This window comes from Coregonus lavaretus, assembly GCF_964263955.1.
Source record: "Coregonus lavaretus genome assembly, chromosome: 2".
In the NCBI taxonomy this organism is placed as follows: Eukaryota; Metazoa; Chordata; class Actinopteri; order Salmoniformes; family Salmonidae; genus Coregonus; species Coregonus lavaretus.
Window position 1 is genome coordinate 11153189 of NC_139989.1, and position 12388 is coordinate 11165576.

Here is a 12388-nt window from a genome sequence, read left to right on the forward strand (position 1 = left end):
AATGAAAAAGTAGCAGCAGTCGAATCTGCCTTTGGATACCTCCTTGGATAAATTTTAATAGATTATAAAAATGGGGCCAGTCTCTCTCTCTCACTCTCTCCACTGTCAAACTAACACAAATCAAAAGGCTGCAAAAAAAAATAGGAGGAAAATGCAAATTAGGGATTGGGGAGGAACATTTTTTTAAACAAAAAGGGATAATACAATTACCCCTCCAGGGCTTCTTCTTTGTAAGGCCTCACAACAAACGATGTGTTGCGGAAATAAGACACCGATGTGTGATGAATAATATCAAAGTGAGTGTGCCGTATTGTATTTGTATTGATGTAGCTGCGTTAGCGTTAGGTACAGTAAATCTGCAGGCTTTCAGCTTCGTTCTCCCTCAGCAGATGAGCAAGTAACCTAGCTGTTCCTGAGGCAGGGAACAAACGCGCACCACTTTTCATCAAAGGTGAATCTCAATGATAAGCTCCACTGTTGGTTTATTTGATAACTTTAGTGTGCTCTTTCCAAAAGGAACTCTGGAAAAACTTGCTGTATCTTGGTCTGCACACCAATGTGCAATATGGATAACAACCCTCTTAGTTATTTATGAGACACAATCATGAGCTTCAAATGTGTCTATTTTTTTTATCCAAAAGAAAAATTACTATAGTATACTGTGGTATAAATTCTATAGTATTCACTGTAGTGTTTTTACAGAGTATTTTTGCAGAGAATACTGTAGTATTTACTGTAGTGTTGTGGACATGACTGTAGTATAGTGTAGTATTTACCATTTTTTTGCAGACATTACTGCAGTATTTACTATAGTGTTTTGGTTTTATTACCTTTGACATAGCAGTGGGGCTTACTTCTTGATGAAATATACTGGACAAAATATTCATGTTCCATAACCGGTAGGTACAGTCGGAAGTTTACATACAACTTAGCCAAATACATTTAAACTCTGTTTTTCACAATTCCTGACATTTAATCCTAGTAAAAAGTCCCTGTCTTAGGTCAGTTAGGATCACCACTTTATTTTAAGAATGTGAAATGTCAGAATAATAGTAGAGAGAATTATTTATTTCAGCTTTTATTTCTTTCATCACATTCCCAGTGGGTCAGAAGTTTACAAACACTCAATTAGTATTTGGTAGCATTGCCTTTTAATTGTTTAACTTGGGTCAAACGTTTCGGGTAGCCTTCCACAAGCTTCCCACAATAAATTGGCTGAATTTTGGCCCATTCCTCCTGACAGAGCTGGTGTAACTGAATCAGGTTTGTAGGCCTCCTTGCTCGCACACGCTTTTTCAGTTCTGCCCACACATTTTCTATAGGATTGAGGTCAGGGCTTTGTGATGGCCACTCCAATACCTTGACTTTGTTGTCCTTAAGCCATTTTGCCACAACTTTGGAAGTATGCTTGGGGTCATTGTCCATTTGGAAGACCCATATGCGACCAAGCTTTAACTTCCTGACTGATGTCAGGAAGACATGATGTCTTGAGATGTTGCTTCAATATCCACATAATTTTACTTCCTCATGATGCCATCTATTTTGTGAAGTGCACCAGTCCCTCCTGCAGCAAAGCACCCCCACAGCATGATGCTGCCACCCCTGTGCTTCACGGTTGGGATGGTGTTCTTCGGCTTGCAAGCTGCTCCATTTTTCCTCCAAACATAACGATGGTCATTATGGCCAAACAGTTCTATTTTTGTTTCATCAGACCAGAGGACATTTCTCCAAAAAGTAGGATATTTTATCCCCATGTGCAGTTGCAAACCATAGTCTGGCTTTTTTATGGCGGTTTTGGAGCAGCGGCTTCTTCCTTGCTGAGCGGCCTTTCAGGTTATGTCGATATAGGACTAGTTTTACTGTGGATATAGATACTTTTGTACCTGTTTCCTCCAGCATCTTCACAAGGTCCTTTGCTGTTGTTCTGGGATTGATTTGCACTTTTCTCACCAAAGTACGTTCATCTCTAGGAGACAGAACGCATCTCCTTCCTGAGCGCTATGACGGCTGCGTGGTCCCATGGTGTTTATACTTGCGTACTATTGTTTGTACAGATGAACATGATACCTTCAGGCGTTTGGAAATTGCTCCCACCTATTTCGATTTTCCCATGATGTCAAGCAAAGAGGCACTGAGTTTGAAGGTAGGCCTTGAAATACATTCACAGGTACACCTCCAATTGACTCAAATGATGTCAATTAGCCTTTCAGAAGTTTCTAAAGCCATGACATCATTTTCTGGAATTTTCCAAGCTGTTTAAAGGCACAGTCAACTTAGTGTATGTAAACTTCTGACCCACTGGAATTGTGATACAGTGAATTCTAAGTGAAATAATCTGAAAAACAATTGTTGGAAAAATTACTTGTGTCATGCACAAAGTAGATGTCCTAACCGACTTGCCAAAACTATAGTTTGTTAACAAGAAATGTGTGGAGTGGTTGAAAAACGAGTTTTAATGACTCCAACCTAAGTGTATGTAAACCTCCGACTTCAACTGTAGGTAGGTAGGTAGGTAGGTAGGTAGGTAGGTAGGTAGGTAGGTAGGTAGGTAGGTGGGTAGGTGGGTAGGTGGGAGGGTCTCAATGGAAAGTTCTGCACTTCTGCTCTTTTCTATGACCTGTAGGGAACACAATAAATGGTCTATCCTTGGCATATAGGTTCCTCACTTATGGGTGGCACAAATTGGGATATGGGGAAGGGGAATGGGCAGGGTATATGCAAATTAAATACTCTAGTATATACTGTAATATTGCCTAAGCGGATAACATACCACAGTGGACAAAATCCAAATGGCGGTGCATGGGGGGGATTTTTGGGGACCAGGTCACCCCCACCAAAAATAGGATTGGCAGATAAAGGCACCCAACCATTCCTGGCCTGTGCTGGCACCACACCATTCCTGCCACCAGAGCCTGGGCTGTTTCTGGTTAGATGACTCAAGGAGGGTACACAGTCCTCTCTGCTCTCTCTCTGTTGGGCAAACACTGGCCTGCCGGCTGTCGTAATATCCAAAGACCAGCGTTTTCACGTCGATTCCCCTTTGTTTGCTTCTTTTTTAGGAGGGGGTTAATGTATGCGTCTGTGGGGGGATGGGTGGCACTGAGTATTCAAGGTACACAAGGCTCAGACAGAGATCAAACAATGGACCATCATTAATCTCTTTCACCAACCACAGGTACGGGAGGGGAGGTCAGGGGCTTTGTCCTGTAGAGGGGTGCAGCCTGAGAGTGTGTGTGTGTGTGTGTGTGTGTGTGTGTGTGTGTGTGTGTGTGTGTGTGTGTGTGTGTGTGTGTGTGTGTGTGTGTGAAGGGTGGGGGGGGTGTCCAGCCAGACACAAAAACAGCCACTCACATCTGAGGCCAGAGCTAATGTCATTGTCTTTGAGGACAGCACCCTCAATGTTGGCCCATTGTTCATGTAATTGGAGAGCATATGTTTCCAGTGACAGTGTAACATGTTCTCAGGCCAATGGTTTCTGAAGTCATAATGCTTATTTTCAGCTTTCTGTCTGTTCTAATGAATGCACATACAGCCACAAAGTGACTATGGTCTGTCTGTTAGGTCTTTTTCGCTTTTCATGATTTGCATAGAGTAATGATTACTTCAATATTAAACATAATAGACTCTGATCTGTCCATACTGAAACAATAATTGCTTATTGTTTTGGTAGCGCACATAATTATGCTTTTAGATAACAAGAGTTATGAATCTTTTCTCAGAAAACTGTCCCTAGAGTTCTTGTGTGTCCTCACGACTAATTGATCAAACCCATTATAGAGCATGATTCATGAATGTACTCCAATTATCCAAATGTCATAGTATTTTTTTAATGAACAACATGGTTTTGATGAGTGGATTGCCAAGTCAGTGTTTCAGTTCTATATTTGGTTTATTCAAAGAAGTATTGGCCACAACCCTGTCTATTCATGACATGTTCATGCTTAACATTACTCAAATTGACACAATAAGCCTATCCTGCTGTAGGCCTCATTTAGTCATTTTAATTTCACCATAAGTGCTTTTTGCCTATAAAGACAAGCAAGTTGTAAAACTTGATGCGATAGGCTTGTATAAACTACACCGTATCGGTTAATTTAGTTAGTTTGAAATGATTTAATAAAACTCAGTCGCAAAAAAAATATTAAATGGAGAATTCTATGAATTGTCAGTAAATGTTTACCACCGCACGAGAAGGCTTGCATGGTCTGGGCGGAGTGTGGTAGCGGTCCCAGCCAATCAGACAGTTTTTTCTCAACCACGGAATATCGACAGAAGTTGAGACAGGCAGTCTGGAGTAAGTCTGAACCACGATGAATGCAATAAACCGTTGTCTCGTGTTAATAGTCCTGTCCTTTGGGACTAGGATTGAAGAAAATGATGGTAAGTGAGCGAGGCTATGTCCTGCCAATTGTTTTTTTCCTCCAATATGTTCTGGCCACGAAGTTTGATTTCGGGGCGTCCGTTGTTGCTCTTTGTTTCAAGAAGCGCCAGCCTAAGACTCTTTCAAAGATGGCGCAGGTCAAAGCAAGCTGCGCTGTCATTGGAATGTTTATTGTTTAGAGAATGTATGCGAAAAAAAAGAGAACAAGAGGAAAGAGCTAAATGTCTCATGCACCTCGGAGGGCTTCGGCTTTAGTCCAGGATCAAAGCGGGATACACTCTGGTCAAGTCATTTGCAACCTGCTGTGCTCGAGCTTTGACTGATTTAAGTTAGATAGTATTTCTCATTTGAGAAAATACAAAGTTGGCATCCTGCACAGCTGTTTGTGTTATCGGCCTTAATCATTAATTTATTGTGCTGGACACGGACAGAGGAATGTACTGCGTGCTGAAGAAAGCCATGGCCTGGACAGTCCTGCCATGAGGCTATGTTTTGCATTTGTGTCCGTGTAACTAAATAGTCGCAGCTACTACGTTAGCTAACTAGCTGTCTATTTTGAGGGAGGATTCCCGTTAGATATCTACAAATACTTGTTCAGTCAACAGAGAAGAGATGGATTTGGTTTAATTTGAAACCTAGCTATAGTGTAGCTTTCCAGTTGGCTATAACTCATCTTCTATTTAGCTTGTCTTTTATTGTTGCTACAGTATGCATTCGCTAGTTACTCGTGCCTTTCTTGTAAAACAGATAGCTACGGTTTCAAAGGTGTTGACAGTTAAGTTAAAAGCAAGCTAGCTAATGCTAGTGACCGATCAAGGGGCTATTTAAAGTCATGCTCATTTGTACGAAGTTGCTCTCGTGTGAGCTTTGCTGAGAGCTGAACTTGCAACATTTTGTTCCATTTGCTCGTTCCATTTGACTTTCATCTCACTCGTGATGATACAAAATAGCCACTCTTTTCTTGACACACAAAGAACGAAGCAGTAAGCGATTGCTAGCAACATGTGGCGCAAAGGTTACTCGGACACCCCAAAGATAGCTAATATAAGGTAAATGTACTTCACCAAACATATGTGTAACAGCTAATCTATTTCAATTTGTTGATCAGTTTTATGAATTTTGCTCGAAATTCTAGACAAACTGAGCTACAACTATAGCTAGTGTGCTGGGCAGCTATCTTGCAACATTTGCTAACCAGCTAATTGAACATCGCGAGACAACCCACAATAACAAAGACTTTAACACCCATTTCTATGCTTTCTATATCCCTAATGTCGATTATTGTACATTTCATGACGGCTATATGGCTGACAGCATGTATTCACGCTTTACATGTTTCACGAGACTCTTGATTTCCTTCATCCTAAATATCGTTTTTGCTGCTTTGTTGAAAAAACGACTGTTCTTTGTATGAAAGTCAACCTGTGATTACCACAAACTTACTTCATTCATTATTACATTTTTACAAGAATATAGAATGATTCTGCTGGTTTGGAACCTCACAATATTCCTTTGTGTGGATGGAGGGAGAGTCGATGCAAGCATGAATACATCTCAGATCACAGTGGTTGTATCTTGATGTAAAGAGAACCATTGAGGTAAAAGGTTCTGATATGTTTATCCTGTGACCTTAAATAACCTTATTAATACTCAATTGGTATGTCGACCTGCAGAGGATTTGTCAATTTTTTTGAAATACCACTGACATGCTCTGGTGACATGGGAGCTGAAAGGAGGCAGGATAATTTGCATCAGAATGTAATGAAATCAATAACCTTGACGCGTATAATGCCACTGCTAAAGGAGCAGACCACTTACTCTAATTGAAGGTGTTGGACTTCTGTTTGTTTTTTCTACACCCATAAGAAGCTTAGCATTAGGCTATCTGTGCATTTTGTGGAAGTGTTTTTGTGTAAGATAGGGGATGAATCCTCACTTCCACACCCCAGAATATTTGATGCCGTCACCGCTGTCATCAATAATTCACAGCTTCAAGACAGACCAGATATGAAATAGTTCATGTAAATGCACACACTATAATTGTACATGTCCTTCGGCTTGTTGTGGATAGTAGCCTAGTGCTCACATACATGCTGTCGGTAACATCTATGACTCTCTGAAGTCAGACAATAATCCATCAATTGTCAATCAGATTGGTCCTCCTACCCATGCTGTTTACATCATGGGACCTCTCTAAACAGACTACAATTCCATCACCTTTATTTTAGATACATTTGTAGCTACATTGGATGGGATGTTAGTCACAAGCAGTTCATTTCACATCATCTGTGGAGACAGCTGGTGTTTGACCTTTGCATCCTCCGGTGACCTTTTGCAAACCTCATTACTGTCCAGCACAGAGCTCCCATGGTGCTCAACACGCTCACAGAATTCTGTGCGCCGGAGCCCCCTTTTCATTTTGGATCTGCATAAAACTTGCATTGCTTGCTCCCTGCAGACGGTGCAAGAAAACAGCACATTTTCGTCAGGGAAATAAAAAGATGTGCAGCTTAGTTTAAGTGACATCTCTGGGGTGCCATGTCTGAAAATAAGACTACATCAAAAGCTCTAACTGCCTGTGTTACCATGTCCACGCTGCGTCAGAATATCAAGTGGGGGATCAACTCCAGGCTTCGAATGACACAGAGCAAGACTTATGAAGCTCTGTCACATCATAACCTTTTTCCCCTTTCCCTCTTCTCTGAACCTCTATGGACAATTACAAGGCCCACGAACAGTGAGCTCCCCCCACTAGTCAAAGAGGGGTGTTTGCTACGGTCAATACAGTAACGCTGCCTTTTGGTCAGAGGAATCTGAAGCATCCGAGACTGCCTGTTGTCCTGGCTTAAGGAACCACAACTAATATGAGAAGTTGTCTTTGTGCCAGCTGTGATTGGATTCAGGGGCAGTGATGCGTTCAAACGGCCCCACTTTCAGCGGCATCGAGAATTCTGCTGGGATTGTGGCTTTTTAAAGAACAGAGTGATAGACAGCCCTATGATGTGCTGGGCTTTTGGTTTAGTTGTTTTTCTACTTTCTTATCCCTCCAATTGCCTGCGTTTAGGCTTACAGGTTTCGAATAAATGTTGAGGGAGCTGTGAGCATTCTTTTTCAGTTAAAATGCTCTAGCAATTCTGCCAGGAAGGAAGTACATTGAGCCTTCTCCTCACGCATTTCCGTTGGACATAGTCTAGGCCTACCTGTTTTTGTAATCCCTATTAATCTGTTACTACCTTTCTCTCCCCCAATTGCTCTACAGATACTCGTATCAAGCAACTCTATGCATTGCTTTTATGTCCTTTATGTCCTTAATGGCCTCCCGTCCTGGATTAAAACCAACCCGTTCCCTCAATTTCAGAAACGGTCAACTGTGTACATAGCCACATGAAACAGTAGCTCCACCGCACTGAGTAGTTCAATGTTTATCGTACTCATCTGCCTCACCTGCCTTGTCTCACCACTAGCAGTGTTGTAGCATAATTATTTTGTCTCCGGGTTTCTTCAACTTTCGTCAGTCTGTGTGTTTCTGCCCTGCAGTAACCTCTGTGTGGAGGCTCCACAGAAGAATGTGTGTCCAGTCCAGTGTGTGGCAACAGCCATTTGGTTAGCCTAATGGCCAGGGTGGGAAATCAACATTTTGGTCCACCAGCCACTGTGGCAGGTTGATAAAAAAGTGGCTGGTAGAATTTCATTTTCCAGCCAAAATATTATTTTCTTGTCGTTTCAAAAACAATACATGTATTACTAGTAAGAAGTAATGGGGTATATTGCTTCAATTCATTTTTGTTACCTGTGTATTTTAACCAATGAATGTTAAAATTAATAATTTTGATCCAATAGTAAAAACAGATAAACAGTTCTACAACTGAACATCAAGAATCAACAAAGTGCCTGACCTGACACAATGCTGTACAAGGAGTACATGATGTGCTCCTAAGTACAAATGTAGAAGCACACAAATACATCTAGGAGAACATTGATTAAAAGGTCATGAATAAACGTTTTTGGGAGTGATCCATGCTCAATGAAGCACAATCATTAGGTGAGAAATGTTTTCAGCTGGCACTTTAAGGTGGGCTTTCCAAACTTTCACTCAGGCCCCCCTTCCAGGATTGGGGAACATCCCATGAGCACAAGCACTGTTCATGACACAAACTGTTCACACTCCTCTTGTTGGCGGAGAGAACATTTTTCAGGTTTAAAGATTATTTCCTGCAATTCTACCCATTTTGTCATGAGGTGCAGATAAAACCCTAGGGGGGCGTGCCCCCAGTTTGGGAACCACTGCTTTAAGGAACAGACCATTACAATGGTAACTTGGGCACTCGCTTGTGTGTGATTTACATTTGTCATTTAGCAGACGCTCTTATCCAGAGCGACTTACAGTTAGTGAGTGCATACATTTTCATACTGCCCCCCCCCCCGTGGGAAACAAACCCACAACCCTGGCGTTGCAAGCGCTTTGGGGACTTGAACAAAGTCTCAGACTTTGATGTCTTCCTAGCAGCAGACAGTTGCAGCAAACTCAAACTAACATTGAAAAACAACCTTGCATGTTACATTTATACATTTTCTACATTTAGCAGACACTCTTATCCAGAGCGACTTACAAGAGCAATTTGGGTTAAGTGCCTTGCTCAAGGGCACATCAACAGATTGTTCACCTAGTCAGCTTGGGGATTCGAACCAGCGTCCTTTCGGTTACTGGCCCAACGCTCTTAACCACTAGGCTACCTGCTGTCCCATGTGAACAAAACGATGTAACTGGCCAAGAAACACGAGGACAAAGTCACACTTTAGTAGCCTTTCTTGTCAATTCGACCAACTTCTACATATGGGCTTTGGATAATTATTTATTTTTTAAATCCCAAATGCTTTGTGTGACCACCCACCAACATGGCTGGTGAAATATACATTCTTACCCGCAATGACAAAATCTACCCGCATTTGGCGAGAGTTAATTTCCAACCCTGAATTTGGAGCTCTTTGAGCTGGCTGCATCAAACCAAATAAGTGCCCTCTCAGGCCTGCCTCGCTCCAGTAACAAAAGGGCAGGTTTACGACTCCTCCCTGTGCCTCCAAGAAGGCTTGGTTCGCTGGGTATTTATAAAGAACACTTAGTCTTGTGCTCTGACACACCAGCAATTAGTACAGCCTCCGGCAAAGAGAGGGACGAAAAAGTTAGCACTTCAGCATTGACTGGTACTCGCTGTGCGACTCTTATTGCTCCTTTGCCGTATGAAGTCTAATTAACACGTCAGGATAGTAGCAAACATCAGCAGAAATGCCATGGGCAGGCCAGGCATACACAAACAGACTTTTCAAATGGCTGTGAAGAGGCCTTGCAGGCTTGTGTATATATCTTGAACACTGTAGTAGGCTATTGTACAAGATATGGTCGCCCACAAACCCATTGCAGTATTGATAGTTGAAAAGTAGGCCTTTTTTACACATTGTTCGGATGAATGTGTTCAACCATTTATGCAGCAATTATGCTTTTTAAACACATTTAAGACATTGTCCAATCTCTTAATGAAACTAGATAATTGTGTATTTTGCTGTCAAATGTTATTGCTGTGATTTAAAGCCTTTAAGCTCCATGCTCAGACTTGTAGCACTTACCTGCTAGTTGTAAAATGTCACCAAATTGAGTAAGCCGCAGCAGCAACAAACCCATCTAAACCAGTTATTTTTTAAATTCAAGGCCAATTGTGTTTTTTTTTTATTATTCATTATGCAGATCCTACTACCTTGAGGTATTTTGTGGGCTATTTTGCGAAAACATTCATTGGTAACCGACTGTCACATCCCAGTGAGTCAGTGAAGCATCTGAGCTGGTAGAGCTGAAGGTCTCTGCCGAACAGCTTGCATCAACGGGAGACGCTTTCTCTTAAATCAACCTGATGCATATTCATAAGAGGACTCGTTCAGCCATTCTCATGTTTATGTTGAATGTCTGCTTGCTGGGAATTGGCCGTTAACTGTATTTAAACTCACTGCTCCCTCGATGCATCTGTGAAAAACGGCGTTTGACTTTTTATTTTGACTTGCTGTTTTAACCTACTAAGAATAATATTCGTAAATGATCATATAACCCATTTGTTGTGACACGTAGGTCTAATTGAGAGAACTAACGGATGTGCTTAAACGCTCCCTTTTGCCTCCAGTTCCTTTTTGAGAGTCCTACACCCTAAGCTTGTGCTTTTGTTTCTGCTTAAGCAGCCAGACAAAGCTGTGTATTTGTCCGTGAGGCTGCAGGGGGAGGTTCTGGTCTGTGTGGCGATGGTCTGAGAGGACGGTCCACCTCACCCATCCCCACATCTGGTCTGGACAAAAGCCCTGCCATAATGGAGGTGACGGGGGGAGGGCCGGGGAGCGGGGCAGGCCGTGACCTATGGAAATGACCCTGGAGAGCAGTGTTCGCTGAATAAGGGGAAAGAACAAACTGGCTGATTTTTAAGGAAATTAGTGGGGGCAGGGGAACGTGCAGCCTGTATACTTGTGTGTATATGTACTCTTGCCAGATGCGTGTGTGCACCCTTTACTCCACGTGATACCTACATGCTGTGCCACACCACCTTTCAAGGTAACGCTGTACGGGGAGCCTACAGGGATTGCAGTTGCCAGGAGACGGGAGTAATTAATTTGATTGTGCATGAAGGTGAGCGCGAGCTGGAGTGAGGGGTAGCATTGATGATAGACCCACGTGACTTCGCACCACACCCCCCCTCTTCACCCTCTGCCACTCCTCTCCACCTGGCCTAGGGAATTAGTTGCTACTGCTTATTATCTATCCTGTTGCCTAGTCACTTTACCCATATTTACAGTGAGGGGAAAAAAGTATTTGATCCCCTGCTGATTTTGTATTTTTGCCCACTGACAAAGAAATGATCAGTCTATAATTTTAATGGTAGGTTTATTTGAACAGTGAGAGACAGAATAACAACAAAAAAATCCAGAAAAACGCATGTCAAAAATGTTATAAATTGATTTGCATTTTAATGAGGGAAATAAGTATTTCACCCCCTCTCAATCAGAAAGATTTCTGGCTCCCGGGTATCTTTTATACAGGTAACGAGCTGAGATTAGGAGCACACTCTTAAAGGGAGTGCTCCTAATCTCATTTTGTTAACTGTATAAAAGACCTGTCCACAGAAGCAATCAATCAATCAGATTCCAAACTCTCCACCATGGCCAAGACCAAGGAGCTCTCCAAGGATATCAGGGACAAGATTAAAGACCTACACAAGGCTGGAATGGGCTACAAGACCATCGCCAAGCAGCTTGGTGAGAAGGTGACAACAGTTGGTGTGAGTATTCGCAAATGGAAGAAACACAAAAGAACTGTCAATCTCCCTCGGCCTGGGGCTCCATGCAAGATCTCTCCTCGTGGAGTTGCAATGATCATGAGAACGTTGAGGAATCAGCCCAGAACTACACGGGAGGATCTTGTCAATGATCTCGAGGCAGCTGGGACCATAGTCACCAAGAAAACAATTGGTAACACACTATGCCGTAAAGGACTGAAATCCTGCAGCGCCCGCAAGGTCCCCCTGCTCAAGAAAGCACATATACAGGCCCGTCTGAAGTTTGCCAATGAACATCTGAATGATTCACAGGAGAACTGGGTGAAAGTGTTGTGGTCAGATGAGATGAAAAAATCGAGGTCTTTGGCATCAACTCAATTCGGCGTGTTTGGAGGAGGAGTAATGCTGCCTATGACCCCAAGAACACCATCCCCACCGTCAAACATGGAGGTGGAAACATTATGCTTTGGAGGTGTTTTTCTGCTAAGGGGACAGGACAACTTCACCTCATCAAAGGGACGATGGACGGGGCCATGTACCGTCAAATCTTGGGTGAGAACCTCCTTCCCTCAGCCAGGGCATTGAAAATGGGTCGTGGATGGGTATTCCAGCATGACAATGACCCAAAACACACGGCCAAGGCAACAAAGGAGTGTCTCAAGAATAAGCACATTAAGGTCCTGGAGTGGCTTAGCCAGTC

At 42.6% G+C, this 12388-nt stretch overlaps 1 protein-coding gene across 3 annotated transcripts in view; it reads left to right on the top strand.

Moving 5' to 3' along the window:
* The first annotated feature begins 4287 nt into the window (after window positions 1–4287).
* Window positions 4288–12388, top strand: part of LOC311101055 (TGF-beta receptor type-1-like) — a 78946-nt gene continuing 70845 nt past the window's right edge. For all 3 annotated transcript variants that reach the window (XR_014609871.1, XM_084142090.1, XM_084142091.1), the window contains exon 1: window positions 4288–4380. Coding sequence is in view for 2 of the 3 variants with exons in the window: in XM_084142090.1 (XP_083998216.1) it covers window positions 4311–4380 (70 nt within the window). In the remaining variant the exon portion in view is untranslated. The remainder of the gene's footprint in view (window positions 4381–12388) is intronic.